General features: G+C 33.2%; 2 protein-coding genes across 2 annotated transcripts in view; both read left to right on the plus strand.

Annotated features, from left to right (window-relative positions):
• Nucleotides 1-5,430: 5,430 nt before the first annotated feature.
• On the plus strand, nucleotides 5,431-12,508 carry LOC107862908 (cysteine proteinase inhibitor 6). The gene is made up of 4 exons (XM_016708620.2): nucleotides 5,431-5,882; nucleotides 11,021-11,240; nucleotides 11,659-11,804; nucleotides 12,137-12,508. Exons 1-4 carry the CDS (start codon nucleotides 5,673-5,675, stop codon nucleotides 12,269-12,271), a joined length of 711 nt encoding a protein of 236 aa, XP_016564106.1. The 5' UTR covers nucleotides 5,431-5,672; the 3' UTR covers nucleotides 12,272-12,508.
• A 2,467-nt stretch (nucleotides 12,509-14,975) lies between these two features.
• The window catches only part of LOC107862907 (nucleolar MIF4G domain-containing protein 1), a gene marked incomplete in the record, with an annotated part of 11,332 nt that continues 4,726 nt past the window's right edge, over nucleotides 14,976-21,581 (plus strand). Inside the window, 5 exon segments of the mRNA XM_047409552.1 lie at nucleotides 14,976-15,131; nucleotides 15,242-15,327; nucleotides 16,605-17,787; nucleotides 17,899-17,966; nucleotides 18,867-18,949. Of these exon segments, the coding sequence (XP_047265508.1) occupies nucleotides 15,128-15,131; nucleotides 15,242-15,327; nucleotides 16,605-17,787; nucleotides 17,899-17,966; nucleotides 18,867-18,949 (1,424 nt within the window).

Here is a 21,581-nt window from a genome sequence, read left to right on the forward strand (position 1 = left end):
TATGTCATTCAATGCAAATGTGTCGTTAGTATTTGTATGTCAAGCTTATCAGCTGCATTTCTATAAAAATAAGTGTCATTTTTATGTGTATGGTTCATGTTGTATAAACTTGTATCATTTGATACAAATGTAAATGTTGTATTTGTATAGTTAACATTTTATTTTTATATTTATCATTTATATTTGTATTGTTCAATTTGTATTAATAAAATGCAATTCGTATCAATGAAGAAAAATTGTATAAAATATAAATAATGGTGAGAACTATAAAATACAAATACAAGTGCGAACTATAAAATGCAAATATAAACAATGCGAGAACTATAAAATACAAGTACAATTGTATCAACGAATACAAAAATATAAATGATGATGTGAATTATAAAATACAAATACAAGTAGAATTATAAAATACAAATACGAATGTCAACTATAAAATATAAATACAAATACAGGTGTTAATTATAAAATACAAATGCAATTGTATCAATAACTACAAAAATATAAATGATAGTGCGAATATAAATATAATAAGTCATTGTGGTATTTTCGTTATCAATCATAACTTGTGCTCCACATATGAAAGAATATGATGGTGAATATAAATACAATGATCGGTTATGATGTATCTGTCATCTTCCATGACTTGTATTCAACATAACCATATTTTTCAGAAATATAAAAAAAAAAATTAGAGGCTAGAGATAAAACAAAAAAAAAAAAAAGCTATAGATTGTAATTTTGAAAGTTCGGCTAGAAATACTCTTATTTTGTGGAAATCTAAACTATTTTTGTAAGTCCCTCATTAATAAAATAAGATTTTGTAAAAGCTATAAGCAATTTGATGGACCAAGTTTGGACATCATCATGGATCTATTTGGATTGGTGATTTTTATTGGGTTGATTTAGGCTAACCCAAATTAGCCCATTATCAAAATCACTCTTGCCCAAACCCATCAAACTTTGGACGGATCATTTGGGCTTGGGCTAATTTTGTCACCCCTAGTCCAAACCTAGCCCAATGATAAACCTACCCAGCTCTTCGGCCCAAATATCCCATGCCCCTTGCTTGCCATCTGCCGATCAATCAATTGTTTTCCAATGCCAAAAAATATATAAAAAATATTTACACCCTTTATTTCGTAATAGGTGATTTCTTTCTAAAAAAATTTATTTCAATTTAAATTTTTTAAACTCTAAATTAGAGAGTATTCTATACATATATTTTTCATTTATCATTGATAGGACTATTAGATACATACATAGTTTTCAAAACTATTGAATGGTGTATAAATGATCACAATTTTCAAAATCAAAATTAAATGATTAGTCTATTTTCAATTATAAATACTCAATGTTTTAGACTTAATGCATGAGATTGAGTAATATGTATCAAACTTCAATATTTAATCATTGCATCGATTATTACACTTTAAAGGACATATAAGGATAAATATGTAAAATGATCTCTATTTATGAGTTTCTTAATGGTTGTGTCAACTCTATAAAGGTCAACTAATACGAAATGAAGGGCTTTTAATTATGAATACTCAATGTTTTAGATATAATGAATGAAATGCAATAATATGTATCAAATTTCAATGTTTAATCATTGCATTTTATTTTTAAAAACATGTAAGGATAAAAATGCAAATTGCATCTCTATTTATTAATTTCTTAATAGGCATGTCAAGTTTAATACGAAATAGAGGGAGTACCTTGTAATAACTTGATTTGAAAATTTGCAAGGGCAATAAACGTTAACTACTCACTTTGATGTGTGAAATTTAACGCCAAATTTAAGATGGTAAAATAACTTGAATTTGTAACTTAAATTAAAAGTATATAAAATCTATTTAAGCATTTTTTTATTTTGTAATGGTCATTTGAAAGGTTGAAATTTAAAATTATCAAGCACTAAAGAGACCTTTTCTTTAAAATAAATAGATTTAAAGATTACGATACAAATAAATTAAGATGAAAAAAGGCATATTACCACGAGATAGAATTGCGTTCTAATTTATAGACTTTAATATTACATTTAGTTTAAAGATAATACCATGTAATTTCAAACTAAGGGTGTGTTTGGTATGAAAAAAAATGTTTTTCATGAAAAATATTTTTCAGGAAAATATTTTTCTGAAAAACAAGTTGGTTTCTTACTTGTTTTTTTTTTTTATGTTTGGTTGGTGGATAAAAAATATTTTTCGAAAAATATTTTCTAATGTTTGGTTGGTGAATGAAAAAATACTTTTCAGAAAATACATTTTAGTGCTTAGCTAAAGAGTGAAAATGCATCTAAATGTTTTTTGACCATAAAAAATACTTTTTTAGGGTGTGTTCGATATGGAGGAGTAAAAATGTTTTCTAGAAAAATAAGTTGTTTCTTTCGTATATTCTTGTGTTCGGTATGCAAATTGGGTAAGTATATATTTTCTAAAAATATTTGTTTATATTTAACATAAACAATGAGAACGAATACGATAAGAAGTGTGAGATAAGAAAAAGGTTTTGAATTTTTAAAAATAAAAATTAAGAAAATTAATTTTTTGGGGGAGAGAGCTGGTAGGTGGGGCGTTGAGGTTGTCGAAATAGGTATTACGAGTGAGGTAAGAAAATATTTTTGATATTTTTTAAAATAAATAATTTTTTTTTTAATGGTGGGGGGAGTAAGGTTGGAATAAGAAAAAAATTAACTTTTTTTGGAACGGGGAGGTTGGTAGGGGTGGGGTCGGGTAGGGGAGGAAAAGAAAAACGTTTGAATTTTTTTAAAAAAAAATAAATATTTTTTTGAAGGGAGTAGCGATTTAAATTTTGGGTTAGGGGATGAGGTTCGGAAAAAAATTGAAATAGTATTTTTGAATGGGGGTGGTAAACAGTGGGGGTCGAGGTAGGGGAGTGAGGGTGAAGTAAAGAAAAATTTAATTTAAAAAAAAAAAAATTTAATATTTTTTGGTGTGTGTGGGTGGGGGGAGGGTTGGTAGGGGTGGGGGAGGGTAGGAGTAAGAAAAAGTTTGATTTTTAAAAAATAAAATAAAATAATTTTTTTAAAGGGGTGGAGGGTGGGGGAGCGGGGAGCAGGGATTTGGGTCTTGGGTAGGGGATGAGGTAAGAAAAACATTTAATTTTTTTTTTTTTTTGAAGGTGGTAGGTGGTGGTGGGGGTAGGGGATTGTGGGTCGGAGTATGATTGAGTGATTTTAAAAGTTGTATGAATATTTCAACTCAACAGTGAGGTTGAAAGAGTTTTGAAAATGTTTTCTTTACCTTTTGGGGAAAGTCATTTTCCTTAAATTTGAGGAAAATAAGTTGATTTGAAAAATATTTTTTCAAAACTGTAAAGCGAATCAAACATGAAAAAATTTAAAAATATTTTTCAAAAAACCTTTTCCTTCATACCAAACACACCCTACATACATACATTTTTAAAGCATCTTTCAATTTGCCTCTCATGCTGTTCAAACAGAAGCACAACTCGTAACTAGCTAATTCAACGTATAATGACTGAAATTTCAAGAAATTAGATATTTAGATAGAATTATGATATAAAAATAAAGTTGTGTTTGAAGTTTGAACTTTTAATTTATATTTGTATTTTTAAATTGTATTTTTTCTTATACAATATTAATATCGAATAAGCATAAGTTCATAAATAAATTAATAAATTTAACTGATAGATACAAATATAAGAATCAACTTATGAATCTTTTTGCACAAATATATATCTTTTTGTTCTTTTATATGCACGAACATTTATAAAGATTCACTAATCAACAATAATATATATGTTTATTCTTTAATATAATTCGTTCACATAATATAAATAATCAATTAAAGTCGAATACATGAATTTAAAAAAAATAAATTGGTGATTTCTTAATAAATATAAACTTATGAATCAAAAATCATAATGTATAATTTCAAATTATAATTTTTTAAAAATTTAAGATTTCATCCATGTTCAAACATACTTTCTCAGTCCTAAATTATCCATCCCAAAATTGAGATGACACATTAATTAAGAAAAATAATTAATAACATGATTAGTTTACCATAATATCCCCATTAAATGATGTTTACATTTTAATTTGAAGAAAAAGTAATTAATGCAAAGGGTAAAACATGAAAAAAAATTCTTTTTAATTCATGAAAAAAGAAAAGTAAAATAAAAATTTAAATTAGAAAATTTTGAACGGAGGGAGTAGATTTTATTTCATAAAAAAAATACATCTATATCTATATCTATAATCTATAATCTATCTATCTATAATATATTAAAAGTGTGAAGGCCCTTTGAAAAGTGATTTGAACTTTTACCCTTTATTAAAACACTTTACAATAGACAAGATCATTTTTTCATTTTTTTCTCCAATTATTAATTAATTATATATATAATTTTGAATCCTAAAATATATAGGTTAGGGTTTTAAAATATGGTAAAGGATTAGGACTTTAAAATATGGTAATTTTTTTTTTTTCTTAAATTAGGACTAGGTTTAATTTTTAACTTATATTCTTAATTAGGGATTTAAAATCTACTAAATTTTGAATAAAATGAAAGTTTACTATACTTTAATAGTACCGGCACTTTAACAACATTATTTTAAATTTACAGCAATACACGGAGGCTTAATTTAATTATTTTTATATTATTTAAGTATTCAAGATATAAAGAAATACTATATCTATTTTAACTCAATAGGACCTCCTAATATTTTACAATTCTAAATTAATTTAAATATTACCTAATATAACTATTTGTTAATGTGTAGTAAATATAAGTCTCCAATAATTCTTAACTAATATTTTGCAAATAATTTTTAAGTCCGTTTATTTCTACTTCCTCCTTTCTCTTCTTATTACATCTCTTTTCTTCTTCTTGTTTGTCTTTTTGTTTAGGTTATGTGCAGAAAAATCAAATGTGATATATCTTTATCTCTTTTCTTCAAAGTATTAACCTTTGCTTCAACAAGAATGGTTGTGATTTTATTCGTTATGTTTTCTTCAACCATTATAATTGTCATCCGCTAGGTTAGTATGTTATTCTCTCTCTTTTTTTGAGTTATTTTTCCTTTTCTATTAATTGTCGTGGCTTATTATCTTTTCTTTAGCTTGGAAGTGATTTTAAGTTTAACACGTCATGCATTATTATATCTGTTTTGTTTGTGAATTTTGATTTATAGGTTTGATATTCTCGTATGTTCGAATCTACCAACGTAATTATTTTTCTCATATATATATGTGCAAAATATCTGTTTTGATTTTTTTTGTACTTCATTAAAAATCTTTGTAATAGATAAAATTGTTTAATTTTAAATAATCAAAAGTTACACGTGCAGCTAAACTATATATATATCAAATCTAATCTATATCTGTAATATATTAAAAGTGTGTAATAGTTATAAACTTTGATTTTTGCCGTAATTTTGCTATGCGAAACTTGCTAAACGAATCCCAATAAGCTGACACGTCTTCACTACGTGTCACAAATCCCCAACTCCGTGTCGGTCACCTTACAAGTCAAAAAGGTCGCCCAAATCTTAACAACAAAGATAAGAATAAGGAAGAGTCGCTCGATGATAACAATTATATAAACGACAAAACGCATTTGCTTTATTCTTTGTTTAAGAAGAAGGAATTGAATAGCCGAAAATAGTTTGCAGTTCACAACAGATGAGAGTGATTCGAAGCACCGCACTACTATTACTGTCTTTAGTTTTTCTATTCTCTGCGTTTGGGTTAAGCAAACAGGCGAAATCCGGAGATTTTTGCAGCGAAGAGATGGCTACTCTTGGTGGAATTCATACTTCACACGGTTCAGAAAATAGCGACGAGATCCGTAGCCTTGCTAAATTCGCCGTCGACGAGCACAACAAGAAGGAGGTCTGATTTTATTTTTCCTCGTTTTCCGTGCACTTTGATGATCATTAGTCGTATTTCCTCCTTTCCTTTCGCGCACCTCAACTTATTATATGTGTGATACTGTGTTTTGTCTTCCGTTTTTTAAGGTCTTTTGCTAGGTTTTGATATAGACTGAAAGGATGATCTTTTTTCCCTAAATGTTTACTGAGCACTGTAGAAGGACAGTAACTAACAAATTGGTCCCTTTTGAATTGTAGTTGGGTTCAATTTCGTGGTTTTCATGTTAATTATTTTGGAGATTTGGAGAAAGCATGTTTTTTTGTTGGCTGGGGATGTTCGTGTTGGTTATTAACTTTTCAAGCATTTTCTTTGAAGGATTAGGATTGGTGAGTTGTGTTAATGTTCTCTGCCCTTCACCATATTTAGTACCAGTTTTAGCAATAAGCCTTTAAAGGATAGGATTGGTGAGTTGTGATGAGTTCTGCCACTGCCTCACGGCTGGTTGTCTTAATTGTTTTAACCACTACCGTGTCATTTTATAAGCTTAAAAGTGAACAAATTCAAGGAGGGAATCTACTGGCTCTGATCACATTAACACTTCTTCCTAATGGACGCACTCCTACCCACTAACTCTCGACTCTAATTCACGTCCTAATTCACTACGTGATATAAAATTATATAAAGTAACCAACAATAATATAATAAAGTGAGGAATGTAATAGTATTAGTGTTCTTTTCTTATACTTTCTCAAAATAGAAATGACTATTTATAGCTAAGATGGGAACATGAAAACTTTATCTAATACAATAGGTGGAACATGATTCAATTTTGCTCCTTATATTGTCTAATAAGAGATGGAACATGATTCAATTTTGCTCCTTATATTAATAAGACATGTGGCATTCAATTTTGACACTATGGATTTTCATGTGTCTTTACAACACTCCCTTTTGGATGTTTATATAGATAAACTTTTTGAATACGCATTTGAGTACTGTCTCATTAAAAAATTTACCAGGAAAACCCAATGGGATAAAATCTTTGTTAAGAAAAAAAGTGCAGAATGTATTCTTACTTCCCCTGATGAAGACCCTGATTCAACTGGTTCAGTCAATTTTGTGTACCATTTTCTTAAGAGTTGAAGTTGGTAAAGATTTTGTGAACAAATCTGCCGGATTATTTCCGGAACAGATTTGTTGTACATCAATATCACTATTTTTCTGGAGATCACGAGAGATTTGTTTGGAGGAGAGAAACATGAACTTAAAAGAGAAATTGCGTGAAAAGTTTCATTATTATCTCATTTTGATCCACGTACCTCATATGTGAAAATGAGATTCAGAAGATCATTCACTTACAGAAATTAGCAAATTAAATGCCAAATGCATTTACTGATTTGAAAAGAATAACTAAGTCACATATCCCTCCAAATTGAAATCCCAAAAGAACCATCTACTAATGTCATAACTTTTGAATCCCAAGCACGCCCAAAGCATGGTAGGCCATTGGTTCAAAGGATAAAAATCCTAGAAAAACAAGCGCGAAGAATGATAAAGATAATATTATAAAAGATTTTCCTGAAAAGATACTCAAAATCTGATTAATCCTGATATTCCTGAAGAAATCAGTGAATCCGAGACTCAAGTAAATGAAGAACTTTCAATAAATCCTACTAGTGATGAGGTAAATTCAAATCGATTGAAAATTACGGTGGATAATATTTTTGCATATAATGTCGCACTAAATATTATGCAAGACAATGAGGATCTTGAACCTTTATATGTCGAAGAATGTCGAGTAAGAAAAGATTGGCCAAAGTGGCAAGAGGCGATTTAATCAGAATTGAACTCGCTAAACGGGAGGTTTTTGGACCTGTAGTCCAATCCTCAGATGATGTAAAACTAGTCGACTATAAATGCGTCTTCGTACGTAAAAGAAATGAGAAAAATGAAATTGTAAGATACAAGGCACGCCTTGTTGCCCAAGGATTCTCTCAAAGACTTGATGTCGACTATGAAGAAACATATTCATTCGTTATGGATGCAATAATGTTTCGATACATCATCGGTCTAGCTGCACATGAAAATCTTGAAATTCATTTATTGGATGTGGTTACAGCTTATCTTTATGGTTCGCTTGATAATGATATTTACATGAAAATCCCAGAAGGATTAAAAATGCTTGAAACATATAGTTCAAAGTCTTGAGAATTATTTTCAATCAGATTACAAAGATCATTATACGGTCTAAAACAATCAGGGCGTATATGGTATAATCGTCTTAGTGAGTACTTGATAAACGAAGGTTACATAAATGATGTCATTTGCCCTTGTATTTTCAATAAGAAAACAACATCCGGGTTTGTTGTACTCACTATTTATGTGGATGATATAAATCTTATTGGGACTTGAGAAGAGGTCCAAAAGACAATTGAATATCTAAAGAAAGAATTCAAAATGAAAGATCTGGGAAAGAAAACTTTGTCTTGGTCTGCAAATTGAACATTTAGCAGACGGGGTCTTTGTTCACCAAATTGCCTATACTGAGAAGGTTATGACATGATTTTACATGGACAAAGCATATCCATTAAGTACTCCAATGGTTGTTCGATCACTCGAGGTGAGTAAAGATTCATTTCGACCTTTAGAAGAGGGTGAAGAGATTCTTGGTCCCGAAGTACCATATCTCAGTGCTATTAGTGCACTTATATACCTTGCTAATGCTACAAGGCTGGATATAACATTTACATACGGAGGTACTGCTATATCATGGGCAATCTACAAAATATTTTATTGTTGCTACTTTTTCAAATCATGCTGAGATAATAACTATTCATGAGGCAAGTAGAGAATGCATATGAATGAGGAGTTAATACATTTCATCAAAGAGAGATGTGGCTTGAAGTTTGATATTGAGGTACCCACAGTCATATTCAAAGATAATGCAACATGCATAGCTCAATCAACAGGAGGCTTTATAAAGGGAGATAGAACGTAACACTTTTTACCAAAGTTATTTTTTACACACGATCTCCGATAGAATGGCGATATTGATGTACAACAAATCTGTTTTAGTAATAATCTAGCAAATTTGTTCACTAAATCTTTACCAACTTAACTCTTGAGAAGATGGTACACAAGAATAGAATGCGAAGACTGAACTAGTTGAATCGGGGTCTTCATCAGGGGAGTAAGAACCTGCACTGTACTCTTTTTTCCTTAGCCAAGGTTTTATTCCACTGGGTTTTTCTTGTTTTTAATCATGCAGCACTCGAATGCGTATTCAAAAAGTATTTTTTACATGGACATTTAAGGGAAGTGTTGTAAAGACGCATGGAAATCCATGTGTCAAAATTGGATGCCATGTGTCTTATATTAACATAAGGAACAAAATTGAGTCATGTTCCACCTCTTGTATTAGATAAAGTTTTCATGGTCCCTTCTTGGCTATAAATAGCCATTTTTATTTTGGGAGTTTAAGAAAAGAATACTAGTACTATTATATTCCCTACTTTATTATATTATTGTTGATTAATTTATATAATTTTGTTGTAAAGACACATGGAAATCCATGTGTCAGAATTGGATGTCATGTGTCTTATTAACATAAGGAGTAAAATTCAGTCATGTTCCACCTTTTGTATTAGATAAAGTTTTCATGTTTCTTTCTTGGCTATAAATAGCCATTTCTATTTTAAGTAAGTGTATTCTATTATTGTTGGTTACTTTATATAATTTTATATCACATTATTAGCACGAGTCTGCAAAAAATTCTCAACAACAATAAAGGTAAGCATTTATTTTTCTTAAATAATATCAAATATATCCAAACGCGAATTTGTTGCCCTAGATATATCGGGCAAAACCTACATGTCCTGGGTACTGGATGCTAAAATACATTTGAATGCGATGGGTCTGACTGCCACCATAAAAGGCATCAAATCAAGACCGGGCCAAGGTCATGATATTTTTTCGCCATCATCTTGACGAAGGTTTGAAAATGGAATACCTCACTATAAATTATCACCTTATATTGTGGAATAATTTAAAAGAAAGATGCTAACACCTGAAGATTGGCGTCCTTCCACAAGCACATTATGAATGGACCCATCTGAGGTTACAATCTTTTTCCTTATCTTAATTAGACATGTCATAAGCTGTAACCACTCTATGTCATGCCTAATTACCACCCTCCAATATTTCTTTGGCTTACCTCTACCTCGCCTAAAACCATTCATACCAGTCTCTTACACTTCCGTATTGGAGCATTCGTGCACCTCTCATCACTTGCCAGAACCATTGAAACCTCACTTCCCACATCTCGTTTTCCATCAAAGTCAATTCAATCTTCTCCCGAATAACCCCAGTTCTGACCCTATCTCTCCTGATAAGTACACGCATCCCTCTCAACATCCTCATCTCCGCGACCTTTAACTTTTGAATGCGAGAGTTCTTAGTTGACCAACACTCCGCTCCATACAACATGGCCAGTCGGACTATCATTCCTTTAAGGTTAGGAGGCACCTTCTCGTCACATAAGACTCTCGCTCCACTTCAACCACCCCGCACCAATATGGTGCGTGACATCTTCGTCAATCTCTCTCAATTCCTCTGAATCATAGACCCAAAATATTTAAAACTATCTCCCTTCCTTCCGAATGACCTGAGAATCCAACTCCACTGCCACGTCAGTCTCATTCGTCAAATCACTTAACTTACATTTTAAGTCCTGCTCAACTTAACCTTTAGATTCTAGGGTCTATAGCCAAACCTCCAATTTATCGTTATACAGCCAAACCTCCAATTTATCGTTAACTCCTCCTAGGGTCTCATCAACTAGTACAACATCGTCAGTAAATAACATACACCAAGGCACCTCCCCTTGAATACGTCGCGTCAAAGCATCCATCAAGTACAATTAATAGTTATCTTAGTCATCTTCATCTTCCATTTACCACCTCCTGTTGAATGCATGTGCGATAATGGACGAGCTTTTCTCTTCTGTTTCCTCAGCTTCCTTTTTTTCCTTTCAACCTTTGATAGTAGACTTTACTCTGGTTCAATCATTTTGTTTGATGTTTGATAAAAAGGCTTATCAGGAATACCTTTTTAAAGCATGAGACTATTCTAGATTTCAACTGTCTTTTATCTTTTTCCAGAATGCAATGATTGAATTGGCCAGAGTAGTGAAGGCGCAAGAACAAACTGTTGCTGGTAAACTGCATCATCTGACTCTTGAGGTCATAGATGCTGGAAAAAAGAAAATCTATGAGGCTAAGGTCTGGGTCAAGCCATGGTTGCATTTTAAGGAACTTCAAGAGTTCAAGCATGTTGAAGATGTTCCTACCTTTACTTCTTCAGATCTAGGAGTTAAGCAAGGTAGCTCTCTTACTGATGTTGATTCGTGATGTGTTCTATTCAGTCTAATCAACAGCTTGGAGTTTACATCAATCAACCCTGTATGACGCTTCCATTTGTAATAAATAAAAAACAATCTTCTTTTGAAGAACTGGTCAGATGATCTAGGTTTGCGTAGAGGTTGTAATTATGAAGAGGTATTCCTCTGTTTCAGGAGTCTGCTTTATGTGTCTGTCGCTCGAGTTAGTTAATCTATTAATATGACCTCCTTTTTCTGGTATTCTGTCTTCTCAATTACAAGAAGTTTTGCCTAGTTATTCTGTGACTTGAGAGAATGTTCTCAGCTCTATACCTGTATCCCTGGAACGTACCTTCTATATACTTTTGTTCTCTTAGAAATATTGTGATTGATAGTCCTCTTTTCTTTTAAATTATGTAGAAGAGCAAACCAGTGGATTGAAATCAGTGCCTGTGCATGATCCAGTTGTTGAAGAAGCTGCAGAGCATGCAATCAAGACTATCCAGCAGAGATCCAATTCACTACTTCCATATGAACTCCAAGAGATTGTTCATGCCAATGCTGAGGTATGCGCTTGTTTCGGGCTTGCCTGCCTTACAGCCAATGATTTATGATTGTGGATAACTTGCATACGGTATCTGTAGAGGTAGCTATATTTTCTGTGTGGTGGGGTGGTTAACTTTGACAATAGTGGAATATATGGACGGAACATGCAAAAAAGGTGCTCCTACGTTGTTATTGGATCTGCGATTGTAGTGCAGCCTTTTAGATGCCTTCTTCCTTCCCTTCCCATGGAAGGGGGTGTTCACCTCTGGAAAACCTTCTAGTTATAAGTCTCTTCTCAGAAATTCGCTGTTGCATACAGTTTGAAGTAACTATTGGATTTGCTTTTTAATAGGTTGCTGATGATTCTACTAAGATTCATTTGGTCCTCAAAACCAGCAGAGGAGGGAAGGAAGAGAAGTTCAAAGTTCAAGTGCATCATAACAATGAAGGTGCCTTCCACTTGAATCACATGGAGCCTGACAACTAACTTTATAACTGTGGGATACGTAAATCTGTTTGACATAGAATAAGCTTGTAACCAGCACAATATCTGTACTCGTATAAGCATGTAACCAGCACAATATACGTACTACTAGTGCCTTTGTGATCTAAAGTTGGCTCCATCCAGTGGATTGCTCGTGCTTTCCCTCAGATGGGCTCCAGCTTAGATCTGCCTCGTCTTTGTAATGTTCTTTCTTATATGACAGTTGTGTAATTTGTGTCGTTTTGTGTTGTCCAGTAGCGAGGGTGCTACCTTTTGTGTTTAAGTATAAACACTAGTGGACAGCTTGACTATACGAGTTCTAACCTCCTTCGTCCCGACTTCATAGAATGAACAACTTGATAAGTGCATGAATTCAGTTCCCAATATTTTGGGTGAAGAGGAAATAGCAAGAACTATGTGGGGCTGCAATGCGTGTAGTATTACGAGGATGTACCATTTATGAAGCATGTGGCATAAAGTATCTATTGTAATATTTAATTGATATAGACATAGTTGAACGAAATAAAGAAGAGTTGAAAGATGCTGGTAGTTAAATTTGAGAGGTGTGGTATATCTGTGATGGTTATGACGGTATCTTATTCAACATTACTAGTTTAGGTGTATGTTCACGTCTACCTTACTTTAATGAGTTTAAACGCTACACTAAATAAGATATTTATTTAAATAATAAAAATGAGTATAAAAATTAAATTCAACTTCTTTTGAATATGTAACGCTGGAGAATTTATTTAATTAAATTTAATCTTTACACAAAGAATTTCTCAAAGCTAACTTGTAATCTACAAAACAATACAATAGTAAAAATATCAAAACAATACAATTAAATCTAATTTTTATAAAAAAAAAACTCTTCAAAGTCGATATAAATTCATGTATGACCTGTTAATGACCACAAAATAATACATTAATAAAAATATCAAAATAATAAAATTAATACCTAAAAGAGAAAAATATTAGGGGGGGAAATATTAAATAGACTCAACCAACATCACAAATTAGATAAAACGAGTAACTTAAGGACATAAGGATTAATGTAAGCAAATTAGATAAATTAAGAATGGATGGAAGATGAGACGGGTAACTTAAGGACATCTTAAAGTAAAATAATTGTTAAGCTGGCATAACAATTAATATTTTGTTCAAATTAATAACTAATATTGGCAACAATATAGGAGTAGAAAACATAAGAAAAAGGGTGAATTGGTTGAAAGAAATTGTATCTAATTAATTGGATGTTATGAACGTATGAACGTATTTATGAAAGCAGTGAGTTATTTGTTCTATTTTAATTAAAAATGGATTTTGCTTTGTCCTATTTTACTTTGTTAAGTAGAACAAGACTTTGTTAAATATAGAATATGGAGACATTGTAATGTAAGAATAAGTAGAATAAGACTGTTAAATATAGAATATGAAGACATTGTAATGTAAGAAGAATAGGATTTTGATAAGTAGAGTAGGACTTTGTTAAATAGAATATGAACAGGACTTTATTGGTTGGAATAGGACTTTGTTGATTTTTTTTTTTTTTGAATTTACATAATTACCTTTAAATAAAATAGGATTTAATTTTATAATTTAAAAGATAAAAAGATAATTTTATTTAAAATGAAGATTTTTAATGAAGGTCAAAAAGTTCAAATGAAATTTTTAAGGTCCTTCACACTTTTAATATAATAGAGAGATATTGACAAAATAATAGAGACATAGTGCAAAACATGCACTCCATTGTAACAATATCCCAAGAAGTTTACATGTATCACATGTATACAGCAACAAACGGAACATTAATATAAGGGAAAAAAACTCACTATTTCTTAATTATGCATACAGAAAATTTTCTGAGATTTTCTTTCAGATTTTGCTCTATAATGCCATTTGCTGTAGTGTACTTTGTTTTTCTTTTTTCATTATCATGATTTAACTAATTTATCATTTCTCAAATATTTTTTGTAAACGTCTTTAAAATTGTGAAATCAAGCTTGAGCAATGTTGTAAGGCTTAATAACAGAAGTTGTGACCTGTGGCGATCAGGGATAAATTGTGAAACCAAGCTTTGAAGATCTAAGAGCTCGTGCTTGAAGGCTACGGTCATATTGGTCGTCTAAGGGGAATTAAATGTCTTCTCGTATCTTCATTCGCATATCGTTTTCTTGAGTTGATGCTTAACTTGTATTTGGGGATTCAATCTTTCTTGGATTTTGGTGGGAGTTTCTTTTTGATGCCTATTCATAAAAAAGAAAAAAATAACTTACTATTTTAAATTATTTTAAATCGTATATTATACAATTGCACGTGTATTATTGGGTTGATAAAATGCTGATTATTTTTTCAAAATTCCATCAACATTCTTATAACTTCAATAGAAAGGAAATAGAATTTTTTTTGATCCAGAAGTACATAAATTGTGACCGAAAATAATTGATATCGTAAAAATATTAAGCTAACGCTTGATCATATATTTTCAAATATTTTTCATAAATCATTTTTTTGTGAAGTTTCACCTTATATTTGATAATATTGTTTGAAAAACACATTTAATTTTTTTTAAGAGAAAACATAAAATATAATTTATACAAAAATTAGTGGGATCTTTTTTTTTTGTTGTTGTTGTTGTAAAATATAAAAATGTGGAATTAACAAAACTCATTATAGTGTTAGAATATTAAAAAAGAATAATTAGTCAAATTATATCACTTGTTATAAAATTGAATCCTTTTCTCCTCAACCTCAAAAATCTACTGTATTTGGTCGGTTTTTTTGCTGCTTCTTCACCTCTCCTTTTGATGCACAGTTAACAAAGAAAACCCTAACTCCCTCTCCTCGCAGAATTGGATAATGGGTTAGTCTCTGTTTTTTTCTGTGTTAAATGTGTATCTATATTTTCAGTTTTTTTTTTTCTTGTGAAGTTTGTATAAATTAAATATGATTGTTGTTGTTGCTGTGATACAGAGAAGAAAAAGTCTCGTAAAGAATATAGAAAAGAAGCTCGTACTGCTAAAAAGAAGAAGAAGTTTGATTCATGGGTTCAACATCAAGTAATTATTTTTACTCCTTTTCTTTCTTTGTTTCTTTCTGATTTATAATATAATATAATTTATCTGTATCCACAATGGAATGAAAGAATCAAAATTTGGAATGTTGTAATACTTTTTGTGTGGTAAGTATATAGTAAGAGCTTCTATTTTGAGCTGTAGGAGTAGCAATGTAGAGATGTCATGTTATTAAATATATATTTTTGATACTGTGCTCAGTCCAGATTTCGTGTACATTGACTAACTCTACGTAATACCTGCCACCTCCCACCAGCAATAGCTACCAGAGTTACCAAGGTTAGGATAAATGGGAAGAAATCACCTCGTTTTTTTTTGTAGATGTCATGTTATTAAAATATATATTTTTGATACTGTGGTGTTCGGGCCAGTTTATTTTGAGCCGGGGGTCTATTGGAAACAACCTCTCTATCTCACATTTGAGGTAGTGGTATGGACCGCGTACACTTACCCTCCCCAGACCTCACTTGGTGGGAATATACTGGGTATGTTGTTGTTGTTGGTGGTGTTCGGGCCAGCTTTCGCGTACCTTGACTAACTCCACGAAATACCTGCCACCTCCCACCAACAATAGCTGCCAGAGTTACCAAGGTTAGGATAAATGGGAAGAAATCACCTTGTGTTTTTGTAGATGTCATGTTATTAAATATATGTTTTTGATACGGTGGTGTTCTGGCCAGCTTTCGCGTACCTTGACTAAGTCTACGTGATACCTACCACCTCCTGCCAACAATAGCTACCAAAGTTACCAAGGTTAGGATAAATGGGAGAAATCACCTAGTGTTTTTGTAGATGTCATGTTAAATATCCTAACCACAATATCTGCGTGAGCTCATCTGTTTCAGCTTTGGTGGGGAGAATTACCGAACACCTGTGCTGTGGACGATAGCAGGCAACACGGTGATTAGTTAAGATGCGGCTAACCTGTCTAGTTATCACTGTTATTATTATATCAATCATGTAATAAGGACTTTTGTTTCCACCTAATTTTGATTCGGACAGTTTAGGAAGATGTGAGTGACGATAAGATGCATAAACAGTTTTTCTTTTTGGGGGAAGGGTTCTAATTGATGAGGACGTTCATGGACAATCAACCAAGAACACTTGATATGGTTAGTTACTTAGGTGGATCAAGAATATTTGTTTAAGCAGATACTTTTGCTTCTGGCATAAGGTTTAACTATTACTGTTCACAATAAAGCACAGAAGTTAAACTTGACAGGATTTTCTTTCCTGACACCGGCTTCTGTTTTTGGTCATAGCAAACACAAAAAAAGCAGAGAACATTGCCAAATTCAAAACCTACGCATGCAGTGCAGTCATGGAAGGATAGCCAAGTCCAAAGACCTGAACATTTTCACTCCTTAAATTCAAAGAAAGACTTTGACACTTTTCCACAGATGGATGCTTCTAAGTTGGACAATAGGAGTTTGAATAGGACAGATGCCCGAAACAAAAACTCAGTGGCCTCTACAGAGCCCACTTTTGAAGTTAAGAATGACTTGCAGGCGTCTCCGCAGTTGGAATCTTCTAAGGTGGAAAATAGGAGTTTGAAAAGGAAGGATCCCTCAAACAAAAATTCAAAGACAATGTTTATGGAGTGTCTTGAAATGGAAAAGGAGGGAGAAGCTATCTCTGAGGACGTAGATTTGAGATTGGAGAGGAAACTCGCTAAGAAACACAAGGTGAAGAATGAGAAATTGCGAGGAGATGATGACATTGATATGTTACTTGAAGAAATTCCTTCTGTTGTTGATTATAAAAGGCAATTGAAGAAATCCCTGGAGGGTACTGATACTGATAATTCACGCAAGAAACTGAAAAAGAAGCCAGTGGATGAAGTTTTAGATGTTAAATTGGTTTCTGAGGATGGGAAGTCTGATCCTTCATGTGTTAGCTATGTTGATCATGGCAACCCAAATTTACAGGCCAAACAAAAAGAGTCAAAAAAGATGAAAAGAAAGAAGACAAAGTTTGAAGAGCTTCTTGCAACTGAACTGTGTGGACAGGGTACCTCAGCAGATGAGGATCTGGCTTTGGAAAGGAAGCTTGCGAAGAAGCTCAAGGTTAAGGGAGGGAAATTATTTGGGGATGATGATGATATGAATAATTTATTTGAGGGAATTCCTTCACTATTGGATTCTTATGAGGATGAAAATACACAACTTGCTGAAGAAGCACCTCGAAAGAGTGATAAGAGCTCCTCAAATGAAAGATCTAGGGAGAAAAGATATCATAAAGAAGCGAAAGGAGAAGATCAAGAGCAAGAGGAAGAGCAAAAAGTTGAGAGCACTCTATACTGTACAGATGTGAATGCAACAACTGGAGAAGCTTTATCAGCCGGATCTGCTGCCAAAGGAAATGCAAAATATGTTGCTCCTGGCCTGAGGGCACGCTTGGGAAGTGAGTCAGAAGAGTATGCTCAAATTCGTCGACGACTAAGAGGTATGAAGTTTGGGACACTTGTATTCATTTTGCTGGACTTGGAAACTTGTTCTTGCGAAGTGATTTTTGTTTCTTGCACCTGAAGACCACTAAAGAATCAATTTCTTTCAGGTCTTCTGAATAGGATGTCCGAGGCTAATGTAGAATCGATCACAAGTGAAATTTCCACAATTTACCAGGTATGCTACTGTTCTCATCCAATATTCTGGCTGATTTCTTATCTGAAAATTCTATCGCCTAATGCACTGTCCACAATAGTGTTTCGTTTATTTGTTCCAAATTAATAATTTATTGTGAAATACCTTTTGTTGGTGTATGTCTTGAGGTTTCAGATTATGATTCTTATTCTTTTGCCCCTACTACATGATGGACTCAGTAGGTCTGATACTATTGTTAGTTACCTGACTTAGTGTGTCTAGCAATTTGAGAGTTAGATATTAAGAATGTTAGTTTATGTGATTCAGCGTTGAGAATACCAAGAGCGAGGGGAGAACCCGAAGGGCTTGGAAAGTGTTTGCGCTTGTGGGTAGTGTGGAGAGAGAGAGAAATGGAAGAGCTTTTGAAGGAGTAGAATCCATTTTCTCAGTTGAGGAGTAGTCTCCATTCCATTATTTTCTTTTGGTGTAATCAGAAAGTCCCTTATTGTATAGATGATTGAATGGAGTTCGTAGAGAATCATATTATGTAGATTCTTTGCCTTTTGGTATGCTCTTGTGTAGTATCAGTTTGACCATGTTCGCCATCCCGACCAGTGAATCATTAAGATTCCTTGTTATATGAAAATACTTTTGCTCGATCAAGAAAAAGTACCAAGATCCTGTCTTTTTTACTGTTATCACTTATGGTCGTTATGTTCAGATATCTTTGAATACTTATGCTTGCTTCTCAGGAATACTTGTCTTGTACCGTCATATTGAAATTTGTTAATTAGATTCTTGATCACCACAGCATACCTTCCCTTTTAAAATATTCTGATCAATGAGATTATGCCTCAAAAATAATTGTTTTCTTGTTCTATTGTCATGAATTTGAAGATAACTTACTTGGATAAATGGCTAAAATTAGCATTTCCTTGGCAGACTGTTGGTCGCACTTTTGGTTCTCAGATTATCAATGAAGAGGTTTTGGCATCATGTTCTAGAGGTCCGCGTGGCAATGAACAGTAAGAATTTACCTCGTCTTTATCTGAAAGCAACTTATCCAATCTACTTTTCTACAGAAAGCTGATTTATTAATAATTTTCTAGAGACAACAGTAAATTTGAATATGGAACTGGTAGTAGCTTAATTTTCTCGTATCATCTTCTGTCTAACCGCTAAGTTGCTTCAAGATGCTTGTTTCCTAACGAGGGTTTCACAGAAGCTAAATATAGCATTTTTTGATTTTCTGACAATAGTGCTAATCAAAATTTTGCTTCTCAAGGGATTTGATTGAAGATGGACCTTAATCTGCAAATTTGAGAATATTTATTTGATGTTTCATGGAGCAAAGCAATTTTCTGCTGATCTATGTATTGATTTTAATAATTTCAGCTTGTTAATACCCTGCAGAAGTCCGAACTCTGACAGCCGTTAGCACCTTTTCTACTACTCCTTGAGTCAATGCCTTATTCTCTCTCTCTCAAAAATTTTATGGAAGGTAGAGAATCTTATTAATGAATACCAAGAAGGTACCCCAAAAAGTACATCAGAAAGGGGAAGATCCTTCTAAATATATCTAATAGGATTGAAAATCAAATACAAGAGCCCTCCTATACCATCCTATACCATAGGTACATATTTTTTGAACACCTAGATTTGACCTTTTGAATACTGTCCTTGGTCATTAAAACACCTGTTGTCCTCTCCATCCAAGTGAACCAGAAACCACAAGCATGGACAGCAATCCAGTGACGCCTGTTATCCTTTATTGTAGACTGTTGTATCAGCTGCGTGGGGCAAGTTTCATGCATCCTGGCATGACCCAATGAACACCATAAATGGTAGGAAACATGGTCCAGATCTGTAAAGTAAAAGCACAGTGGAGAAGTAGATGATTCACAGATTTAACAGCTTCTTCACAAAGAAGGCACCTACTGCACATGGTGAAACCTCTTTTCTGCAAATTGTCATGGGTTAGGTAGGCTTCATGTATAACAATCCAAGTGAAGCAAGCAGCAAGCAATACCATAGGTACATATTTTTTGAACACCTAGATTTGACCTTTTGAATACTGTCCTTGGTCATTAAAACACCTGTTGTCCTCTCCATCCAAGTGAACCAGAAACCACAAGCATGGACAGCAATCCAGTGACGCCTGTTATCCTTTATTGTAGACTGTTGTATCAGCTGCGTGGGGCAAGTTTCATGCATCCTGGCATGACCCAATGAACACCATAAATGGTAGGAAACATGGTCCAGATCTGTAAAGTAAAAGCACAGTGGAGAAGTAGATGATTCACAGATTTAACAGCTTCTTCACAAAGAAGGCACCTACTGCACATGGTGAAACCTCTTTTCTGCAAATTGTCATGGGTTAGGTAGGCTTCATGTATAACAATCCAAGTGAAGCAAGCAGCAAGCAACTCTTGGTGTATCAGATTGTCCGCCAACCATTTTGAGTGACTCCTGTATTCCTCAGGAGTAAACTTGCCATCCTTCTTAAGCTTCCGCCACATTAGGTCAACTTACGGATCATCGATGTAGACAGTTTCCAATTTCTGAAAAAGTTATTCATGTCTTTGATTTCCCAGTCAAATAAATTTCTTTTAGGAACATATTCCACCCTCCATTAGAATAACGGTCTTCCACAGTGCTGTTTTGGTTTGGCTTGTATTGCTTGCATACAGGTCTGGGAAGTGTTCTTTCAATGGAATATCATCTAACCACCTAGCGGTTGACATTTTAACTTTCTTTCCGTTGCCGATTTTCAAACTTTACACAATCAAAAATCTCTTCCCAGAGGTTCCTGATGTGTTTCCACACTGATGCACCATAGGCTCCTTTTACAACATTAGTGCACAAAAATGTCGTCAGTGTAAAGAATATGAGAGACGTCAACTTTGTTTCCATTTCTGCCTTGAATGTTAAAACTGTGAGAAATATAAGAGGAGAATATTATTGAATTGTTGTATCTACATTATTACACTGAGACCCTATTTATAGACACTTCATTCCAATACTTTTCCAAGTAGGACACTATGTTACAATCCTTTTCCAAGTAGGAATCTGTATACTCCTACTCATATTTTAACAATAACCTTCTATCCACTTAACTTCTGATTCCATGACCAGAATGAACAGGTATGGTGAGAGTTGATTCCCTCGTCTCAAATCCTTATGTTTAGGAAAGTAACCTTCAGGTAAGCCATTGATAATAATAGATATTCTGACAGTAGAGATACAGTACTTGATCAATTGTATCCATTTTGCTCCAAAACCCATGGAATCCATAAGCTTGAGAAGGAAGTCCCACTTAACACTGTCAAACCCTAGATTTTTCCCTTCTGATAATGGTCTACACACTTATTAGCAACCAGCAGAAAATTGGCTAATTGTTTACCTTTTATAAATGTGTTTTGGTTACCTGTTATAGGCTCGATAATAACCACTTTCAATCTTTCTGTAAGCACCTTTGAAATAATTTTATAGGTGCTGCAGACTTATAGATATGTGGAATGCAAGTTTAATGACGTGAGGCGGGAGAATGAGGTAGTAGTGAAGCTGGAAGCTCAGGAGGTATGTAAGAGGGACAAGTTCAAGTATCTTGGGTCCGTGATCCAGAGTAACGGTGAGATTGACGAGGATGTCTCGCAC

The sequence above is a fragment of the Capsicum annuum genome, chromosome 3, assembly GCF_002878395.1.
Source record: "Capsicum annuum cultivar UCD-10X-F1 chromosome 3, UCD10Xv1.1, whole genome shotgun sequence".
Taxonomy (NCBI): domain Eukaryota; kingdom Viridiplantae; phylum Streptophyta; class Magnoliopsida; order Solanales; family Solanaceae; genus Capsicum; species Capsicum annuum.